General features: G+C 37.1%; 1 protein-coding gene across 1 annotated transcript; it reads left to right on the top strand.

Annotated features, from left to right (window-relative positions):
• Positions 1-355: 355 nt before the first annotated feature.
• LOC133130584 (ATP-binding cassette sub-family C member 12-like) lies at positions 356-20205 on the top strand. Its single transcript, XM_061245250.1, has 29 exons — positions 356-465; positions 1648-1794; positions 1894-2041; positions 2208-2441; positions 2818-2991; positions 3245-3392; positions 4367-4515; positions 4612-4719; positions 4846-5091; positions 5307-5378; positions 7013-7137; positions 7836-7908; positions 8453-8656; positions 9104-9241; positions 10417-10498; positions 10590-10643; positions 10739-10828; positions 11681-11784; positions 12074-12259; positions 12819-13045; positions 13167-13304; positions 13442-13628; positions 13798-13887; positions 14035-14224; positions 14796-14955; positions 17111-17189; positions 18899-19012; positions 19387-19551; positions 20113-20205. Exons 1-29 carry the CDS (start codon positions 356-358, stop codon positions 20203-20205), a joined length of 4035 nt encoding a protein of 1344 aa, XP_061101234.1.
• The last annotated feature ends 3782 nt before the right edge of the window (positions 20206-23987 follow it).

Raw genomic sequence — 23987 nt, 5'->3', positions numbered from 1 at the left:
GATTAGACTAAGCAGGAGACAATCCTCCCCTGGAGCAATGCAGGGTTAAGGGCCTTGCTCAAGGGCCCAACGGCTGTGCGGATCTTATTGTGACTACACCGGGATTAGAACCACCGACCTTGGGTGTCCCGGTCCTTTACCTTAACCACTACACTACAGGCCGCAAAGACTTGTTTGTACCAGTTGTACCAGTCTTGGTAGTTCTAAATTGTGCATCATCCTGTAATAATTAAGTGTTAATAATCTGCCCATTAATTTTGGCAGAACACAAATATAAAATTGTTATATGCACTCGGTTATATGTTATAGTTACCAAAAGAAAAAGAAGGGCAGCTGGGCAACAACAAACACAACCATGAACAATTTGCCAGAAGGACTTCCATCTTTGGATCCACCAGAATACATTCACCACAGGAAATACCATGCCAGCTGCCAGACCATGATTCCTTTCCGCTTTTCCTCAGGGTTTGTGAAAATATGCTTACAATTCCCATATTGGTTATAACTGTAATTTCCTTTTATATGGCTGTGTTTCAATTCACTAAAATGCTGATATAAAGCAACATTTAAGGCAGTATGGATGTGCTGGATGGCAAATGGACTGTGACTAGAGTATAGACAACCTATGTATGTTGTGCTAATATCCACAGGTCACTGTTATACTGGGATAATTTTGATTATTTTGGTATTGTGCCATCTTAAGGTGGCTAAGCCTGATGAAAGGTACTCTATTATTATGGACCACAGAATCAATGCAGTTAGTAACTGGGAGATGTGTAGTGGGTGATGTGCTGCATCTGACCTTTGTATCCAGTATTTTCAAAAGAGATGAGCCAGAGTTTTTTCCAAAAATAGTTACACAATTTGAAATCAACATTTTTGCATAATGCAGTTGTAATTGCATTATTACGGAATAGTATAATAATAGTATGAAATGGTAGCCTGAACTTGTGAAAATGTGAATGCATTAATGTACATATGACATACATGCTTGTGTAAAGAATATGAAAATGATATTAATAATAAAATTGAATATGCTGTTTCAGATAAATAAGTCAACAGTGAATTAAATGACTGACTACTACATTTTATTCTGTGCCCAAATGATTGCATTTTACTGTAATGTAATACATACATTGCATTGTTACTTTACTCAAACTCCCGTAATATTATACAACTTGTAAAACAGAATCAAGATAAGCTGGCTCAGAGCAGTGCTTTGCCACTTGTCATTTCCCAATACCTTAATGTGCAGATGAGCTATACTAATTGTTGTGCTGTTATATATTCTTCCTATTATGTTTGAACATTCCTCTGTATGCATTTACCCAAAACGCTGAGCCAGTGCTATTTTCTCAATTCTGCAAGGGAAACTACTTTTTGAACTGTGAAAGACACCCATGGATGTTGGGTAAAATTGCAGAAATATGCCTGCAATTTCAATTACTTCCTTCTCACTTTGACGCTTGCTTGTCCTTGGGCCTCTTAATCACAGCTGTGTTCATAATGAATTTATTATTGGTGCATTGAAACCTATGCTACACATCTCATCAGGCAGACTTTATAAAATGTGCTTGCCTTTGTCTGTATACTGTACAGGTCAATATTCCTCAGTTGCCTCACAGATTATTTTTTACTATATTCAAGGTCTCACCCTTTGGATGATGCTGGATTCTTCTCCTTCATGTCATTCTCATGGATGACTGGCATGATGTGGAGACTGTTCAGAGGAAAACTTGACAAGAATGCTCTGTTTTTGTCACCTCATGAAAGTTCTGATACAAACGGGGAAAGGTTATGAATATTCATTTTTACTTCTTGGTATTGTGAGAAGTATTGTGTGAGTTTACAAAACTGTAATATTATGTACTTTATTATTTTCTTACTTTCCAGGTTTCAGAGGCTTTGGGAGGAAGAGGTAGCCAAGAAGGGCATTGAAAAAGCCTCTTTGGAACGAGTCATCCTGCGCTTTCAAAGAACAAGATTAATAATTTCAGGCATCGCTGCTATCTTTGTCACCGTCTCAGTTTTCGTAGGACCAGTATGTTCTCTTTTTCCATTTCAAACATTTTTTTAGTTTAGTGAACACATATAAAGCAAATGTGCTTTATTTGCAATAACTGTGTGTACAGGGCACTTTTGAGTTGCAGTAAAACGTGGATTCATGAATAAGCAAGGAACTAATTTTACCCCCTTCTCATTTACAGGCTATTCTGGTTCACAAACTTCTGGAATATATAGAAAGTGAGAATACTGCACTTGTATATGGCATTGGCCTCTCTGTTGCCCTTTTCTTTACTGAATTCTGCAAAGCCATCTCCCTTTCACTGCTGTGGGCAATTAATTTACGAACAGGCATCAGAGTCAAGAATGCTTTTTCAGTGCTAGCATTTCAGAAGATTATTTCTCTCAGAGCACTCAACACCATCTCTATGGGAGAGGTAGGTAATCTTGGCCTGGTCACCCTTGCTAAAGAGATATTTATCTGAATTCGACTTTCCTGGTAAAATAAAGAATAAGTAAAAAAAGAAGTTTTGTATTTAGCGTACAATGGGAACTGACAATCTCTCCTGATTCACTGTGCATTTGTATTTGTCAAACTGGCATTGTTCTATAATTGTCCAGATACAATGATAAGTACATATGAAATGTTAATGAGCAAGATAAATTATTTGGATGAGCACTTAATATTACTGTAACAGATACAAGGCATGCAATCGTTTCAAAATAAATTATGTTATTTTTTTGAAGCACTAAGAACCATTCAACCAATACTTCAACTTCAAACTTTAAAAATTAGGCTGTCTTTTTTTGCAGGTCATAAATGTCCTTACCAGTGATGGGTATCGGATGTTTGATGCTGTTGTATTCGGTACTTTCATTCTCTGCATACCTGCCCTGTTGATCATGTGCATTGCATATTCTTGCTATATTCTGGGATCTACTGCGCTCATCGGAGTCTTTGTCTATCTAATTTTTATTCCTATACAGGTTTGGCTCTTTAATATTCAGTTTAATATACACATTTATAATGAAAATCACATGGCAATGTATTTAATGTACATGAGAATTTATTTAATTTAGCTCATTGCTTCATATTGTGATCTTGATAATTTCCTCCATAATAAAGTGTACCATTCATCCTGCAATTATGCTTAAAATGATCTAGATTTAAGCTTTTGTTATACTTTTATATGGTTGATCGCTTGTTTTCTGTCTAATGATCCTGTCTTTCTCTTCCAAGTTTGCAATGGCCAGATGGATTGGTGTGTTCAGGAGGAAAGCCGTATCTATAACAGACACACGTGTTCGTACCATGAATGAGGTTCTTTCCTGCATCAAACTTATCAAAATGTATGCGTGGGAAACTTCATTTGAGAAGAAAATAACTGGTAGGTGGTCTTTTACCTTTAATTTTATTTTGAACAAAATCGTAAAACATTCAGCCATAAAGCAATTGGCTGAAGTTATGTAGTAACTCATACAGTAGGGTCCAAAAGTCTGGGTCCAAATGTCTTGAAAAATTCAAAACAAATTAAAGTTACTTCCAAGTTTTTCAAGAGCTACTTGAACAAAGAAGAGCAAGGAGTGCTGCACAATCCACAATCACGTGACCTCAACCCCAGTGAATATTTAAGGGCACTTGAAGACTGACCAAAGCCAAGCATTCAGTAACATCACAAGATGCTCTTTGGAACATTGTCAAATAAAGTTGGGATAACATGGATCATCAGAGTCCATGCCAGCTTTGCACGTTGCCATTAAAGCAACTTTTCACTCAATGTGTTATGCGGGTGGTATTCAAATGAGAAAAAAAAGCAAAATAGAAGCATTTTCACTTGTGCTCTCAGACCTTTGGACCCCACTGTAGCACTTGAAAGGTTAAATTCAGGACTATTGAAACCACAAAAAATAACAAGATAATTTTGTGATCCCTTAAAATATCTCCTTGCAGAACCTCAGATATTTCTTGGTGGCATGTTAAACCCCTTCTAACATGGATCTTGTTTCACAACAAAAGTGTAATTTTACTGCAGAAAAATACTGGGGATTAATTAGGTAGCCAGATAATATTATTGTTTGATACCTCATCATTTGATCTATACTGGCTGCTGCAACTGTTTGTACATGCAACCTTACTGCAAAAATATGTACAATTTTTGGGTTTAAGTTTAAAATATGAATTGAGACCAAGCGACAGTTGACCGTGTACTAATCCAAAACAGCAAAATGCTCATTTTTAGCCGTCACCCCGTGAGATCAGACCACAATTGTATATTGCCACCTCCCACTCCTATGTATTTGTTTGTGTTTGTGATTATGTTATTGATATTTATGGTATTGTTCTTGTTCCTCTTCTTCCAAGATGTCAGAAAACGTGAGAAAAAACATTTGCAATCAGCTGGCTACATTCAGAGTGTGAACTCCTCTATAACAACCGTCATTCCTACTGTTGCTACCATACTCACATTTGTCACCCACACAGCACTGAGGCTTCCCTTGAGTTCGTCAATTGTGAGTGAACGCCCATCTTTAGGAATACTTTACTCGTGTTACACAGGAAAGATGATATCACTTCAGCACAATTTATGGCATCTCTTGCTTTTTCAGGCCTTCACCACCATTGCCATTTTCAATTCCATGAGATTCTCTTTGGGCCTCCTTCCATTTTCTGTCAAAGGCATAGCTGAAGCAAAAGTGGCTTTAACTCGCTTAAAGGTGGGAATAGTGTTCTCACACTTATTGTATGTGGACTCTTTTCATTACACTTCAGGAAATATCTTATTTGAATTGAAGGGGAATGTATTTTATTTATTTATTTATTCATATTTGTTTATTTTAAAGAAAATCCTCATGATTGAGAATCCAGAACCATACTTGACCCTGCAACCAGGATCAATCAATGCTCTGGTGATGGAAGAAGCCTCATTCTCCTGGGGCAAGCCTGAAGGAGGCTCAGAAGGTGCAAAGGACAAAGAAAATTCACAGAAGAGTCCCGAAATAGAACTCAAGGCCCAGAATGGGACATGCATTCCAGACAAGGCTGAAGGAAATGTAATACTTCAAAACATCTCTTTTACACTGAAGAAGGTATATGCTTTTGTAATTCTTTTAGTATACCATGATACAAGTGTCATTTATTTGGAAAATGGCAGTCAATCCTAATGCAAGCCTGTCATATTAAACCATGCTGTTTTCACCTACATGATCAATTTCACAGCATGTATAAAGCTCAGTGATGAGAACAGTTAATTTAATGTCATGCATTCATGTAAGAAAACTAAAACATTCTCTTCCTTTTGCAGGGAAGTCTACTTGGAATTTGTGGGAATGTGGGGAGTGGAAAAACGTCATTACTGTCAAGCATTCTAGAGCTAGTAAGTAATGGCATTTAACATTGTTATTTGAAATGACTGTACATCTTACAGATTACATTGAAACAAAATACTGTATATTGTAATATAATTTCTCAGCGACTGTCTTTGCAGATTTGCTGTGGCCATGTCTAGCTTTGTTGGACTACATTTCGGTCACTCAGTTATATAGTCTAGAAATAGTTAGCCGTTAGTTGATATTTTCAGATCAGTACAGAAACAACCATACATTTCTCTGAAAGCATTTAAAAATAATTCTCAGAGAGTTTTATTTAAGGAGAGGTTTATGACTTCAGATGAGTTAATCTATCAATTTCTGATGGGAAAAAATATTTATAGAACTAAGAAAGGGGGACTGTGGCCATTCTGAAGTGCACTACATTAAGGGAGATGGATGCAAGTGGACTATTTTCATAGCCAAGGTTCAAAAGGGCTGGAATTAGTGGCTTTATTAATTAATAGGTGTGTTCTGGTCAACTGTGTTATTGCCCCTCGGTGGACTGCTAATATGATGGTTGATTTTGCAAGACATGGAACAGAAAGATTTACCAGAAAAATACCTGCTCCTGCTCACGTCCGTTAAAATGGTCTGGATTGTATAATCTGGTACACATTCGTTTTGGTTTGTTTATTTTTCTTAATTAGACTTTCAGTAACAGGTGAAATCATCATGGTTTTAATAGCTTAATGTATGTCACTGTAATTAAAGAAAAATGCTAAGTACAAAGAATAGGGTTAAAAACACTTGTGTGATAAAATGGTTAGGTTTGAATGAATACTGTTTTTAATCATATCCAAATTTACAAGCAGTCATGCACAATGAATCCCTCTACACCATACTGTATGGCAAATATCTATTCAAAGTAATTTAAATGACTATAATAAAAACATTTCGAGAAACATTTATCTAAATGGAAATTGGGGCACGATAAACACCAAGTAGGTATGGTTTGCTACTATGGCTTCTGAGAAGGCCATTCAGGCTTTAAATCTTAGGCCTACGCCATTATTGATTCGTGCTACCCAACACACCCACCAAATGGGAGCAACGCATACCTCAAAGCCTGTTGCAAAACGTTGGGAGGAAATGTGTCATTCAACACACACACCAGTCAATACTCACATAGGAATAGATAGAACTGTTTAGATATAAGCTGATTGACTGTACTCATGTGATTCCAACATATATTTAAGGGAAATACTTCAAAACAATACTATAGGTGCATTACTAGCAAAATATCACGGCATTAAATAGCAATGAAGCTTCAACATGACTCAAGACCAGGTTTTGGTCGCAGACATGACTCATAGCGCATTCAGCTGCATGAAAATAGCAGTACACAGAGAATTACCATGTCCACACCTCATTTAAAGACCAAACTGCCCAAATGTGCACATGGTCATTTACGTTCGCCTCCTCATTTGGCGTCAGTCCAAAAATTAAAATGCCCCACAAAACATTTTTTTCATATCTACATGTCGTGGAAGCTAGTGCGACTTTAACTTCTGTTCAAGCTTGGCTTTAAATTCTAATTAGTTTGCTGAAGAGAAGCCATTTGTAGAATGTGTGCCAAGAGATAAGGCAAATAAAGATCTAAGATACTGTTCTCTATGTGAATTTATTTAACTTTCACTAGATGCACCTGCAACATGGACGTGTGATAGCTGATGGATCACTTGCTTATGCATCCCAGCAAGCTTGGATATTTCATGGATCTGTGAGAGATAACATTCTCATGGGAGAGATGTTTGATGAATGCAGGTAATGCTAAGCTGAGAAAAGTAGTTTCAGTTAGAATAACAGTTTATTTATTTTAATCTTAAACAAATAATGCTTGAATTATGACATCAACAAGCAGATTTGAAAAATTGGGAGGGAAGGTAATTGAAGGTAGATATGTGAGGGATTGCAGTAGTAATAATAACAGGTCTCAAGTTCTCAGTTGCTGGCTGCCCATGATCTATTGTATTAATGTTTGGATGAATTCTATATACTGTATGATGTAAAATGTTGGTAGTTTCATCACTATGGCCCTCCCCATCCAATTGTGCTTTTCAGTGTATGTTTGCTTTTATACTACCGATCTGGACGTGGCTATTCTGGATGTGTACATCCTTAAATACATCCTCAGTTTTAGTGCATGTTCTTGAGTGCCCCAGACCGTTTTTAATGTCCATAGAAGGATATTTTGGATATACCGTATGTAGAGGTTTTTGGCTGGTATAGCCATATTTGTCGGAAATATATATATAAATATATATATAGGTTTTACACACCTGGATTAATATGTGCCACCAACCAATGAGCATTGCCACATGATCGTTCATATTGGAGAGAATAAGGGGAAAAGCTTGTTCTGAAACATAACTGCAGTGTGTTGACCATTTCCAGTTTGGCAGCATAGTACTTGCATACCTGATCAAGGATATTGTGATTTGAACATATTTGCAATTTCACAGGTATAACAACACTCTTCAGGCCTGCTGTCTTAAGCAAGACTTGGAAATTCTTCCTTACGGTGATATGACTGAGGTTTGCATTTTCATTTGTGCAGAGGTCCAGAAGTCCGAGTCCACTAGTACAAATGCTTCTGTTTTGCATTCTTTTATAATTTAATACATACTTTTGAATTACAAATAGTATATTATCAGCATAATTCTTTGAGTGAAAGGTTGAAATTTACATTAATTTCTGAATTTCATAGGATTTGGTATGTCCCTCATACCACTCATACCCCTCATACCACTTCACAAACTTCACAAATTTGTGCAAAACCTGATGATTCATGTTATCAGCATTATTTCACAATGTTCCAAAGAGCATCTTGTGATGTTGCTTGGCTTTGGTCAGTCTTCAAGGGCCCCCAGAAATGTTCACTGGGGTTGAGGTCAGGTGATTGTGGATTGTGCAGCACTCCTTGCTCTTCATCTTTGAGTAGTTCTGAAATTTTATTAAATTTATTTATTTATTTACTTTTACTTTTACTTTTTTAAAACTTGGTCTCAGACTTATAATGTTGACTATTTCCAAATATTCTGATGTTCATTATTTTTAAAGTTCTGTATTTTTTTTTAAGATTGGTGAAAGAGGCTTGAACCTGTCTGGTGGGCAAAAGCAGAGAATTAGCCTAGCCAGAGCTGTCTACTCCAACAAAGATATTGTTCTCCTGGATGACCCTCTCTCTGCCGTTGATGCTCATGTGGGGAAACACATCTTTGAGGAGTGCATCAAGAATGAGCTGAGAGGAAAGTCTGTGATTCTGGTGACCCATCAACTGCAGGTAAATGTCACATTACCACACATGCTAGTTCAGCACACGCAGCCATACATGCCATAAACGCTGCATTTTCTGACTCTTGCTAGTTTGCCAGCTTCAGTTATTGAAAAGACAAAACTTGATACATTTTTGCATCAAAATCAGTTAGCCTCTCATCCAGTGCCCTCATTCAAGAACAATATTCTGATGAGGCAAGGAATTCCAAATGGTGTTAAATAAGATGCCTCGGGCTCTTGGCTATGAGTGTATACATTAGGAGGAATCAGCATTTTTTATCATAACTATTGGTGCCTATTGGTGACATACACTCTTGGCACTATCTCGGGTGTATGTGTGTGTAGCGCTTGCTTATTTCAGTACTCATAAATATTTCAGCTGTGATCTGAACTCTTTTGTAAAACCATTTTCTTCTCTTTTATGATTATGCCCTCACACATTTTTTCTCTCCAGTATCTAGAGTTCTGTGATGATGTTATGCTCCTTGAAAATGGTGAAATCAAAGAGATGGGAACACATTGTGCTTTAATGGAATCTAAAGGTCGATATGCACAGCTGATCAATAATTTCCATTTGGAACAGTCAGAAGAAGTAAGTTGTTTTTCCTATTTCCTGTTTTAACTGATCCCTACTTTAAAGGGACAATAGGTAAGATTTTTGTGTTAAAACATTGTTACAAGATCCCTCTGCCTGTGTTTATAGTCCCTAAATTCTGGTTTCAAAATATACAGTGAACAGGCCATCATTCTGTACCAAAAGATTACAATAATTCAAGCTCATTGGTTGAAAAATGGTTCTAATTGCACAGCCAATGGCGTGGGGGCTTATTCCGATTGTTCGTGTGTAGCTGCCAAAATTGCGCTTCAGATAAGCTATCACTGAAACTCTATACTATTGCTTATCCAAGCGAAGACTACATATCTAGTTATAAAACTATACAAGTTCACTATCGGTAGCACCAAGCAAATTAGCCATAGTTAGCTCGACGAATTTACAAATATCCACCTGAGGCAATACGAACACAGTAGCGAGCATTGCGATCATAGTTGCACAAGCGTTGTGTTGTATTTGTAAATTCGGCAATTTGCTTGTTGCTACCGATAAGGAACTGGTATCATTTTATAACTAGATATGTATTCTTTGCTTGGATAATAAGCAATAGAATTCAGAGTTTCAGTGATCGCTTGTCTGGAGCACAATTTGGGCAGCTACACGTTCCTTTTATCTCTTTATCTGTTGTACGTTATTTGTCTCAAACTGTAAGTTGCAGTTGCATCGTTTGTGGTACACTATCATATCTTAGTTGTATAGCCAGCTAGCTACGCAGCCAAATAACTTGCTTGCTCATAATATAGTTGGTTAGCTAAAGCACAAACTTCAAAAAAACAAAACATATGAATAGTGTTGTGCAGCACACTAAAGTCAACATTTAATAAAATCACCTGTTCGGCGAACATGTTCTTACGAGAACACTACGAAAAGACGGCAGACTCTGTTGCATTTGTCACTGTCAACTTTCCGAAACAGTGCATGTTGTGGTTTGAGAGTGTTTGTTGCTGCAATTCTTCTCCTGACCGTTAGGAGTCCAAAATGATCTATTGCACATTTAATTCCTCATGAGTCTCTCAACAAAGAGGATGTTTTTGGACAATGAAAGCGTTTGGCTAATTAAGAAATGTTTGAGTCATCATTATTGCTCAGTAGTCTATATTAGGATAATATATCTTGTGAATGGTGATATATTTGTAAAATTCTTGATTTTGAAGGAATCAGATAAGGAAGACTCCAAAATGGAAATTGAGTCTAAAGAACGAAGAGGAAATAGCTTTGGTGGAGTAGAAAATCCAGGTCAGGAATACTGCATTCACATACATATATGATGATAATATATTAAAAAAACATTGTTTTAAACAATATATGTTGAAACACTTTCCTACAGCATTTGATATGTCAGATGAGATGGATGAACCAAAAGGTGCCAATGACATGAAAGGTAGTAGAACTCATTCATTAATTTATTCCACAAAACATAACTACAGCATATATCAATGATTCCAATGTTTGTATTTAATTTTATTTCGTTCATAGAGTCAAATGATCAGCTTGTTATACAAGAGTCCTCCCTTGAAGGTTCAGTAACATGGAGGACATACCATCAGTACTGCAAAGCTGCTGGAGGTGAGTAATGTACAACAAACCAGGGCTGGGCCGGTGAGGTTTTTTTGCATTCATTCATTCATTTTGAAAGCGTTAAACCTCACAGTTCTAGCCATATAATTTTATTAAGATGCCATTGCTTTATTTTGCGATGTCTACGTCTAAATAGAGGACTTCCTTTGGAGAATCTCTCATCTAAGTTAATATGCATTGTCCGTGACATGACCCCATTTTATATCGGTGAGCATCTAAATACATTCTCAAAATATTTTATTATTATTCAGTATGCTGAGAAATCAGGAGCCAGCCTGTTTTTGAATAATATATAGCATGTGGAATTATGGTGTTTGTTGATGGGGTATTTGACAATAACTTCAATCAATGGAACTAAATTAATATATTAGTTTGCAAAATGCTATTTTTATTTTTTAACACAACTGCCTTGACATAGATTAGAAAAAACAATGCAGAATGCTCCTTTTTAGTGATATTGTCCTCATATTTGTAAGGGGATTTGTCCAGTGTAGTGACCTGGCTCCATTGTGTTTCTAAGTGCACCAGCCATTGCTACAATAATCTGTCTCCAGTCAAAAACAAAATCTTCTCAGTGAGAAAAAACCTTCCACTTTCTCTGTATTTCAGCTTTTGTCACTTTGTTTTAGTATTATTTAGAGTAATTCTGACTTGAAAAGACAAACCCCAAAGGGTTACCTTTCAGAAGATAGCAGGATTATGCCTGTAGTCAAAAGGGTTCAAGACTAGTAACCATTGTATTTTGGATATGTCATTTTCAAGCTTGTGTCAAGAAACGGGGTGATACTTAAGGGGGTTAAATGTTAGAAAAACTCCAATAAGCATGTCTCCTTTTTACAGGGTATATATTGGCGCTGCTGATTTCATTCATTTTCATCCTGCATGTTGGGACAACAGCCTTCAGCAGCTGGTGGCTCAGTTACTGGTTTGAGCAAGGATCGGGGGTAATGTGATTTAATAATGGTGTTTAAATGACATTATTATTGGCATTTGGCAGACGCTCTTATCCAGAGCGGCGTACAACAAAGTGCTTCCCCAATCTTAAATCTATGCATATACAGTACATATTACAGTTGTAAATATATAAGGTGGGCAATGTGTGGTTAGCTGTTCTTATTTCACTCTGAGTTTAAATATGGCCTGTGTGTAAATAAAACACTGTATAAAAATACAATTATTTGTTTCTTAAAATGGTTGATCCCTCATTTTAAAAATCTGTGATTTATGTTACAGGTTAATTCCTCTAACTCATCAGGAGACAGTGGCGACATTTCACAGAATCTGGATCTTAGTTTTTACCAGCTTATTTACAGTATGACCATTGTGGCAATGATAGTGCTTAGCACTGTCAAAGCATATTCCTTCACCAAAGTCACTTTGCGTGCTTCCTCCAAACTCCATGACAAAATGTTTGAAAGGGTGAGTACTTTTCATGGTATCATATCATTATACTTCAATCAAGTACACTAGAACAACAACGGTATATTTCCTGCACTTTGTCATTGATTTCTTTGAGTGTTTCAGTAATATATTTCAATTAGCTATTGGTAGTCTGGGACAAATGCGGAATGATGTAACTAAATTTAGACAAGTAAAAAAAAATCTATATTTATTGATTTTGACCACTCTTAAACATACCTTCTTTTTATTGAGCCTGTACCATCCATTGGATGACTGTCCTTGCATAATGTTGCAGGAAGTTTAAATGCGGCAAGTAAAATGCAGTTATTCAATTTAATGGTGTGGCTGACCGACTACCGATTTTCTGTGTGATATCTGGGGGAGTGTGAGTGTGAAAAGTTGGACTTCATTGTTGCAAATGAAAAATTGTGGAACAGAAATTCAATCTGAGTATGGGATACAAATTGTGCTTCAGATACCTAAACCCTAGTGTTCCTCACTTTTGAAATCTGGTGTATACCATCAGGGCGCAAGAATGTCTGCTGTAGGTCAACTAGGCATGTGACCTTTCTTTCAGGTCCTTCGGAGTCCGATGAGCTTCTTTGATACCACACCCATTGGCAGGATTGTGAATCGGTTTTCCAAAGACCAAGATGAAGTTGATACCGCCCTGCCCTTCAACTCAGAGAACTTCCTACAGTTCTGCCTATTGGTGACATACACACTTGCCACTATCTCAGCGGTGTTCCCTGAACTTCTCATTGTTGTTGCCGTTCTGGGGGTCATCTTTGCTGCCATTCTATAGTGAGCCATCACACTGGACATTTGTGTGTGTGTGTGTGTGTGTGTGTGTGTGTGCGTACGTGTTTCATAACATTTACGTTATTTCAATTATCTTCAGAAACTTACAAAACATTTTCTGTAGTGTTTTCCAGAGAAGCATAAGAGAGATGAAAAGAATGGAGAATATTAGTAGGTCTCCTTGGATCTCCCTTACAACATCAACAATTCAAGGACTTACAACCATCCATGCCTATGACAAGAGGAAACAGTACATAGAGCTGTAAGAATTTTTTCATATCCTTGTTATAAGAGATATTTCAACTACTTCTGCATAAATCTAAATTTGTGCAAAATTTTGTTGGGGGCAAACGTACAGTGTGCGGTTTGTTGCTTATTGAATTGTCATTATGATTTCAGGTTTAAGGGAATGACTGATTCAAATTCAAACCACTTTCTGTTGTTCAACTGCGGAAACAGATGGCTGTCCTTCAGGCTGGATTTCCTTTCTGCTTTAGTCGCACTGTTTGTGGGTTTATTTGTTGTGCTGGGCCCAGACTCCATCAGTCCAGCATTGAAAGGGCTGGCCTTGTCATACACAATCCAGGTAGGACAAAAACATTGTGCAATCTATTACCGGCAATAATGTATTAGTGGGTCATTGTATCATGGTCATTTTTCTACATATTGACATGATGACTGTGATAAACATTGCTTGTGGTAAGCTTTAAGTCTGTGCTGTTTGCATAGTAAAATTTCCATTTTCATTTTTGCAGTTAACGGGAATGTTGCAGTATACAGTGAGACTGTCGACAGAACTGGAAGCAAGGTTCACCTCTGTAGAAAGGCTTCAGGAATATATTACGGTACGATGGTAGCATATTAATGACCTCTGATAAATGTGTCATGTTCCAGTCACAGCTATCTGCCAGACATTTTTGTAATGTTATCAAGTTGGTAAAGAATCTGTGACATATGTTAAGGCACTTTTCCTTCTGTTTAATAACCCCCAGGACTGTGTCTCAGAAGCTCCAAGAAAGCTGAAAGATTCTGCTATCCCAGACGGATGGCCCATGAATGGAGCCATCACTTTCCAGGGCTATCAGATGAGGTACAGAGAGAACACTCCCATTGTGCTGAATGGACTGAATCTGAAAATTGCAGCAAGAGAAAAGATTGGCATTGTAGGAAGAACGGGATCTGGTAAGTTGTCATTTTAATTTGAATAAACCATGATGAGTACGACAAGTTTAAAATAAATATTAAAGACAAAATTGTACTACAAATTCCATTAATATCATCAATTAAAAAACACCTAATTTAAAATGGATACTTGCTCTGCTGGTTATGTAAGCTCTGAGCCAATTATACTACAGTCTTTGTTCGAGAGCAATGTGATGTGCAGATCTTATAAGCAGATGGACGGATTATCACTCCACATTAATTGTTCATGGATCCATGTAATATATTAATTGATTTTAAAAAGAGTGTGTTCACTTTCTCTGCTCCTATCTTGCAGTCTTATGGAGTTAATCCTAACACAGTGGTGCACTATTTACTCATCTTGTGACTATGTAGCATTAAGACTGTCTGTGGATACAAGAGTGTTTTATAACTGTAAATTATTATTTATGAGTATTATTAAATCTGTATTTAATAATATTGGTATTATAATAATAGTATTCACATTCTATGTGTTTGTGTGTGTGTGTGTGTGTGTGTGTGGGGGGGGTGTAGTGTTAATATGACACTAATTTTTAATTATAATTCCCAGGGAAGTCGTCACTTATAACAGCTCTGTTTCGACTTGTGGAGCCAGCTGGAGGAAAGATCTTAATTGATGACATAGACACCAGCTTAATCGGTTTGGAAGACCTACGAAGTAAACTCTCAGTTATACCCCAAGATCCAGTATTATTTGTTGGCTCAGTAAGGTATGGTAAAAATGTTTCTACTTTCTCAACCTTAACCTTATTAATGATTCCTTATTCATTATTACTGAAAATATTTTCAGTAATAATTCCTCCATTTCACTGTTAAACTACCAAGCAGATTTAATGACACAGACATTTATAAAGCACATTGTGTATGTGTGTCAGATTGCATTCATTTAATACTACAAATAGAGCAGTCATACAGTACTGTGTAAAAGTCTTAGACAGCCTAGATTATTTTTTATATAAATATTATAAGATACATTTAATATGCTTCATAATATAAAGCAGTTTAGTTGTCTGTATTAGTGTGTCAGTAAGAAAATTAGTGTCAGATTTTCAAACATTACTTTTCCCAAATAAATGAAAAATTACAGAGATTTCTTTCTATTTTTGTTGGTATTTTGGTCAATATTATGGGTAATAGACCACTTTTCAGATAAATACTTGATCGAGGCTGTCTGGGATTACCTGGAGAGCCAGAAGCAAACAAGATAGCCAAAGTCTGATGAAACCACTTGCAATAGGATGAGTCAGTGCCGGAGACTCATTAGCCAGCATCAGAGACTGGTGGCGAATGAGACACCTGGCTACTGACCCCTAGGCTGGCACCTCACTCGCCTGGACTAGCAACCCACTCTTCTAGGCTCACTATCCTCTATACTCACTCTCCTTGGCTGGAAATTGACTTGTTTGACATGGACTGAATATGCTTGGAATTAGTGAATGAAGGAAACTGGTTCTCCTCACCCAACAGTGTCAACGTCTGGTCAGTATAATCCGGTTCTTTCTGCTCTTATTTGAATATTTAATCTAGAAATAAAGAATAGGCTATTTGACATGCATTACAGTGTGTGGTCCAACATGGTATTTCACGGTTGTCGAAATAAGTTTTATATTTAATTTATGAAATCCGTATTATGTAAATGATAAAGCCCCTGGTGGTGATATAGGGAAATTACGACTTGTATCCAAGCCGAGTGTAGCCTAAATGTCAAAAGCCCTTATTTTACAGGTTGCTGTCCAGAATGAATTAAACATGAAATACCATGTGAGGCCACACACTGTAATGCATGTTAAATAGCCTATTACTTATTAAATCTTCAAATAAGTAACTTTAGAAAAAACCTGATTATGTCCCAGTCAAATGTTTGGTCACACCTTGCCAATTTCAGCTTTTTCTGATTGATGACAGAAGAAATAAAACATCAATTCACCTGTGGTCAAAGTGCAGATTATCAGCTTTTATTAAAGCATATTTTTGTTTTTACAATGTTGTAAATGCGAGTGGTTTGCTAGTCTAGGCAAGTGAGTTGGCAGCCTAGGAGAGTCAATAGCCAGGTGTGTACACTGTGTCTCATTCACCAATTCCCACTGCTAGCTCATCAGTCGCTGATGCTGGCTATTGAGATACCGGCAACAGCTCATCAGTGGCTGTACGATTAGCTTACCGTGAGAAGTGAGTAACTGCCCACGCTCTCTCATACGTCTGATTTTTGGCATGAATCAAGTGCCATAGTGAAACTGCCTGCCTGCCTATTTTCTTCAAAAACAGAGAAACTTCACATTTCAGTATTTGTGAAAACATCTTCACTTTCACAGTACTGTACACCCACTGAGCACTTTATTAGGTAGACCTGTACACCAGATTGTTAATGCAAATATTTAATCAGCCAATCATGTGGCTGCAACTAAATCTATAAAAGCACGCAGACAGGGTCAAGAGGTTCAGCTGTTTTTCAGACCAAATGTCAGAATGGGTATGAAATGGGATCAAAGTGACTGACTGTGGAATGATTATTGGTGCCAAGCAGGGTGGTTTGAATATCTCAGAAACTGTTGATCTGGGATTTTCACACACAGCAGTCTCTAGAGTTTGTCGAGAATGGCGCGAAAAACATCCAGTGAGCAGCAGTTCTACGGGCAAAAATGCCTTGTTAATGAGAGATGTCAGAGGAGAACGGCCAGACTGGTCAAAGCTGACAGAAAGGTGACAGTAACACAAATGACCACACATTACAACAGGCTATATCAGCAGAAGACCATTAAGTAAAAAAATAAAAAAAGTAATAAATACCAAATAAAGTGCTCAGTAAGTATATAGCAGTGAATTCTGTCGCATTTTGTTCAAAATGTTCATTATCTTTCCTTGCAGATACAATCTTGATCCTTTTAATAACTACAATGAGGAGGCGATCTGGCAAGCACTGGAGAAAACGTACATGAAAGAAACAGTAAGCTTAATGTCCATACTCTTATATAGTGAAGTTTGCTTTCAGCTGGGCCTTCTTATTTCTTCATGCAAGCTTTATTACTGTGCATTTCTTTCATGTGTTTGTTTAATCTTGAAAGCCATTTTTTATGTATTGTAAATAAATAATTTGGTTAAAGCCATCATAACATTCGCCTTATCTCCTTGATTTGATTTGAAAAAGTAACTGGTAAAAAAATTCTTCTGTCCATGAGCTGAAGAGTATTTTGGTTAAAGGCACAATAGGCTTTGTGTTAAAACATTGTTACAAGACCATTGTAAATCCCTTCTTATCATTGAAAAAGGTTCACTGACATGACGACTCACCCTCTGTCTGTGTTTATGGTCCATAAATTTGGGTTTCGAAATATGCAGTTGACGGGCCGGCAAAAACATTGTATAGCTGTACAATAATTCAAGCTCATTGGTTGAAAATTGGTTCTAATTGCCACAGTCAATGGTGTTTCAATGTCAGCGCATTCACAGATAAGGGGTGGGATGAACAGTGTTGAGTTTTTAGAGTGTTTGTTGCAGCAATTCCTCTCTTGACCGTGAGAAGTCCAAAATGACCTATTGTACCTTTAAGCAGCAAGTCAATTATCCAAAACATCAAATTCCACATCCAATTCCACAGCAGGCAGGCTGAAAGGAAACAAAATTAATGCTTTGGAGTGGACTCTAGTCAAAGTCCTGACTTGAAGTCAGTACAGGTACTTTGGCAGGACCTGAAACAAGCAAACCAATTTGTTTGAATCTAAACAGAAAAGAGTGGGATAAAATTCCACAATTATAGGAAGCATTTAGAGGGGCAATTACATTTTCACAGGGGTAATATGACTGTTTGGTGCCTTTTTTCATTAAATAAATGAAATTATAAATTAAAACGTGTTCTGTATTGGTATTACATTTTGTCTAAAGATTTGAAATCATTCAGTACTTTTTCACTGTACTGTATATTGATGTTTACAGAACGTTCCGGCCTCCCCTCAGGACCGCAGTGCTGCAATATTCTTTTCAAGAACTAAAACTCTCACAAACATCGATGATTAATTTGACCTTCAACTGGCTGTGGTCAGCAAAAACCACTAGTGCGAGCTGATTGGTCCATTTTCACGCTAAAGGAACATTACTGTATTTTGGATTACAGTACAGAATGGTTGCTGTAATACTGTATTTCACCAGCCATAAATTATTCACAGAAAACCTATTGTAAATCTACAGAAACATGCTGTATGTAGCACAAACAGCAAAGTACTGTTCAGAATACAGTAATATTGCTGTTAAAATGAATATAATTCCTAACCAAAGCCAGAGCCTGAGCCAAAACAGCTTCTCCACCAACTTCTTGATTCACTGGTTATAGTGAGAAGCCACCAGCCTGAATCCAAGCTTAGAGTAATGCTGCTGGATATATCTTTCCTCTTTGTAAGGGAAGCCTGTCCACTACTGTAGTTCACTCGCCACAGAAGTGAAGCATCTGTTAAGCATCTCTTTCTTGTCTGCAGTAACTTCCAGATTACGCATCTACATTGTTTGCAGTTATTCTCTATTGCTTCAAATGTTGGCTTTTTAAAGATCTACTTGCATAATTTCAGCAAAGTCAAGCCTCAAATCAGTCTTTTCAATTCAATTGTCAAATCTTGACAAATTCATTTTTGTGAATATGCTGATGGAAGGCTGTTTTACTTGTAGATATCCAAGCTGCCTGAAAAGCTGGAATCTAAGGTAGTAGAGAATGGAGAGAACTTCTCTGTGGGAGAACGGCAACTGATCTGCATGGCCAGAGCCCTCCTCAGGAACTCAAAGGTGAAATGGTTAAAGGCATTGCCAACATTTTCATTGGTGGATTTATCACTTTGGTGTCTTTCTAGATCCCAGAATGGTCATAGCAAGAACATCTAGCATTTTTGTTATATTTACTTTCAGATATCAGTTTTCGAATAGTACATCTCACTTGCATAAAACTGAGAAAGTGATGGGGGACGGGGGGTCCTGGGAAATGAAGTTAGAGTGCAAAAAACAAATTGAGCTACTTCAATTTTTAAGGTGCATATGGTGCATGTGGTAGTTTTCAGAGGAATAATGCAAGACTCCATTGTAGACAAAGGCCTTCAAAAGTAAATATTGGGGAAAAGTGTGGATATTTGTATGGGCTCAAAATGTAGCTTTTTCCTTTTCAGATAATTTTATTGGATGAAGCCACTGCCTCCATAGACTCGGAGACAGACAGTCTGATTCAGCACACAATCCGAGAGGCTTTCCAGGACTGCACTATGCTGACCATTGCTCACCGTATCATAACTGTGATGGACTGTGATAAGATCCTTGTCATGGAGAATGGAAAGGTAGCCGGATTATTACACAGCCGCGATAATAGGGCTAGCCTATTGAAGAATATTGCTATTCTAGGATAAAATAGCTATCCTATTGAATGTTTTTGGTTTCCTCCATTAAAATTTTTCTCAGAATTTTTCTCTGGCATTTATGAAATCAATAGTTTATCACATTAAATCTGCTGATTTAAAGATGTTTAAAATGCAATGGAAAGATGGACACGGACTGTAGGGAGTGCTTGTTACCACATTACTAATGTAAACTATCTACGCTAGCTACAGTACTAGTGTAGACCATCTAATGGTAAAGAAATGAAGAAGAAAATTAATAGAAGACTATTTGTGATGCAATATTTCATTCAGATTTTGGATCCAAAGATAGTTAAGCAGCTAACACTGTGTATTGGGAACAAATGCATTGTTTTAAGGCATGCAATTAGGAACATTTATTGTGTTTTTGATTCCATTCATCTTTTCTATGTCTGGAATCATATTGTGATTGTTCTAAAAGAACTGAGGTGAGATGTGGTTCATTTTGATGGATGCTTATCCATTTACCATTTCATCTTCTAGGTCATGGAGTTTGACAAACCAGAGGTTTTGCTGAGAAGACCAGACTCTCTTTTCGCTTCACTTCTGGAAGCTACCAGTAAAGTTAAGGCATGATTGACACTGAAATGGGGGTCAGGATGGGGTTAAGCTCAGAGGCAATGATATCTGCAATGACATCTTTCAACTGCAGTGATAACTGGATTGCTTTAACTGTAGAACTAAAGATGCTGACTAAAGATTTAAGATTTTACCAAAAAGTATTTGGTAAGGAGTCATTGTGAACAAACTTTTTCAAAATGTTCAATGTTTAAATTGAATAGTTATATTACTGAAGTATTAGGGTGTGTAGAGATAATCTTAAAAAAAGTTTTCCACTTGAACATTTATTTATTCTTGTCATGATTTCTCAGAAACTGACGTATTTAAATATTCTATGGTGTATACAATAAATATGAATGTATTATTTAAGCACTCAATGTTTGTTCATGATGTGTATATTTTTCAGATTTTGTTTATCTAAATGTGTATATTATGTATACTTTTTTAACTTCACTGTGGTTGCAAATGAACCTCAAATGAAAGATTTTTAAATATGAAAAATATTGCTTCCATATCCATTTTCAATCATACGGGTACAGTAATACCTTGAATGAACTACAGGCTCAGAATACTGCTTGTCAACAAATGTTTGGCCTGCACATGACTGCATTTCGTGTTTCACAGTACTAATAGAACATGCTCTGTTGCAGCTGAATGTAGAATTGCAGTCCATGATTTCATTTTTGCACTTTGCATCATAAATGTGATTGGTACAGAAAACTACACTGTCACACCATGTGTTGCTGATGATTTCATGTACCACAATCGTGAATGCTTATACAGCCATATACTTTTTCTGGAAAACAAAAAAATTACATCATAAAAACCTGCCAGTGGCTAGTTTTATCAGCTGGTGCTAATGGTGCAAAACATATTTATATTGGTGCAAAAACAATATTAAATATGAAATAGCCTTTACCAAGAAATGACTGGAGGTCATATTGAATCACAATGCTTTATTAATGAGCATTTGATTGCTATGCTTAGAATACAGCGTGCAAGAAGAGCTTCATGGCCAGACTAAAGTTAGCCAAAGGTTAACCAAGCTTAGCCCTGTGCAGTATTTAGCATGTAACGCAATCACATACGGTATATACCTGCCAAATTCCTTAAGGAATTTATTAACCACAGTGAGATTAAGCAATTTTCCTTGAACATATAATTGGACTTCCCTTAAATCCTGAGAAAGCTTGCACTTTGTTCACTACCTTTCAACCATCAGGTGTGGACAGGCCAGATCAATGTGGCAAACACCCTGCTACGTCATCACCATAGAACCACTTTACAGGTATATGAGACATGCATGGTAAATGGTAAATGGCAGGCATTTATATAGCGCCTTTATCCAAAGCGCTGTACAATTGATGCTTCTCCATTCTCCATGTCAGCTATGTTAGTAATGATGCCGGAGTAATAATGCAAGATGCAATCAGATGCAAGAACTGTAGCAGTGTATAGACATGGATTTATGGGCATACATACATATCTGTCACACTAAAATCTTTCATGTACCTGTAGATCTGCGGTGATTGCTTTAGTAACAGTGATTGTAATGGTACATAAATATAAATTTATTTTGGTGTCTTTATACATGTGACATATACCACATGCAACTATGCAGTTCATAGGTATTTTAGCCGTGACACTTTTTGTTTTGGCTCCATACTGCAGCACATTGGTTTAAAATTAAACAGATAATATGAGGTGAAAGTGCAGACCATCAGCTTTAATTTCAGGGCATTTACATCCGTATTATGTGATGGTGTTGGGATTACAACCCACTTTATAGTCCTCCCATTTTAGGGGACCAAAAGCAATTGGACGATTGGCTGCTGTTTATTGGCCAGCTGTGGGTTGTTTCATCATTAAAACTTTGGGTGTGTAAAAATGAACTGTTTGGTACAAGATACGAACCACTGGTAAGCCTAAAGAACAGAATGGCCATGTGAAGTTTGCTAAACTGTACATTTAAAAACTAGTGTTCTGGGATCTAGTTTTTTCGACAGATGAGACTAATATTAACCTGTACCAAAGTGATGGAAATTAAAGTGCAAAAAAAAGGAACGGCTCATGATCTAAACCACACCCGAGTCCGAGTCGAGCGACGTAAGTGCGCACATACACGAGTCATATCATGAGTCCCCATCTGCAATGTTCTGTAATGGCCATCTCAGGCACCGGACCTCAGTCCAATCGAAAACCTCTGGCTGAGCTAAAGAGCGCAGATGATAAGCGTAAGTACAAGAATGTGGAGGAATGGTCCAAATTCCCTCCAAATGTGTTCCTAGTCAAGCATTACAGGACAATACTCCATGCAGTTATCCATGCCAGAGGTGGATGTACCAAGTACTAAACCAGGGGTGCCAATAATTATGGAACCTTCATTTTGGTGAGATCGATTTTTTAATAAGTGAATGTTTGATTTTGGTTGGGTCTGTTGAAATGTCCATTGAAATGTACAGTACAGTATTTTTCACACATTGACATTTTTGAGTTTCTCGATAATTATATTGTCAATTTTTTCAGTATTTTTTGTGCATTGCCAGTGAGGGGTGCCGATAATTCTAGTGCCCAATGTATGTATCCTATTTACAATAACTCCACCTTACACTATTTCCCAGAGCATATTAACCTATCATTACGCTTGGATATTTGTTTGCTGATACCACATGGGGGCAGCGTGCCACAGCATTTAATCTTAAGTGTAGTTTTGGCCCATTGACCTGTTGTGTAGGAGCATCCAGGGCACCTTATTCCACTCCCATAACCTCAGTATGTGAGCTTCTGACACCATGTTGTAGGTCAGAATGGCAGATACGCTGTCTCATTAGAAATGCTAGGTGAACTGCAGCTGAGCATACTTTGAGCATTTCTTCTTACACCTGCCATTTATACAAAAGCCAGATGTTAGGACCTGACATTTCTATTTGTCGAGATTTCACCCAAAGAACAATTATATGTTTGGGAGCCAAGTTCACTGCTGGAACCCCCAAGACCAACACACTCTGTCTTCTGAAGCATGTACTGTAATATCAGCCTATAAGGGGCTACAGCCAATTATGGGCGATCCTGCATGGTTGGCAGTCAGAACTTGCAACACCTGACATTTCTGTACAGGGCATATTTACAGTATGTCAGATCTGTAATTTATCTCAAGCTCATTCTTCATACTTTTTTAGGAACTGTTTTAGTCCAATATTCATCATCCAATGTTTTTTCCAACTACTACATGTTGTGAAGGGCAAAGCTTGGAGTAGGCCCAGTGTTGTAATTATAAGTGGTCCAATATAATTGTTCAACAGTGATATATTTAGTAGCACTCTATAATTATAGCATGTGTTAAATGGTCTCTGTATAACAGTATTAATAAAGTGAATCATACATGTTCAATGACACAAATTAAAACTGAACTGAAACACTTGATGAGCAATGGCATGATTAACTGCAGAGAGAGAGAGTAGTGAAGATAATATTTTTGGGGGCATAAAACTGGTATAAGGCCAATGCTTGTTCAACTACCATATGTTCAACTTAACTGAATCACTACAGATATATGCACAGTAGAGGAAGTCCTGAGTGAAATCCTATGTGAATAGGATTAATTACAGTTTGGTTTGACTACTACTATACCTGCTGAATCGCTTTTTGATTTACCAATGCGTGATGAACTATAATGCTGCATTTCTGAATTTGTCTGATTTTTATTAACATTTGATTCATGATTGGCCTAGTTTTGGGAACAAAAAACTTTAAAACATTTGCTGCTGGTTGTTATCAGTATAAATAATATAAAAAAC

Source organism: Conger conger, chromosome 6, assembly GCF_963514075.1.
Source record: "Conger conger chromosome 6, fConCon1.1, whole genome shotgun sequence".
Classification (NCBI taxonomy): domain Eukaryota; kingdom Metazoa; phylum Chordata; class Actinopteri; order Anguilliformes; family Congridae; genus Conger; species Conger conger.
The sequence above is the reverse complement of the archived record's forward strand: the minus strand, read 5'-3'. Positions and strand labels throughout refer to the sequence as shown.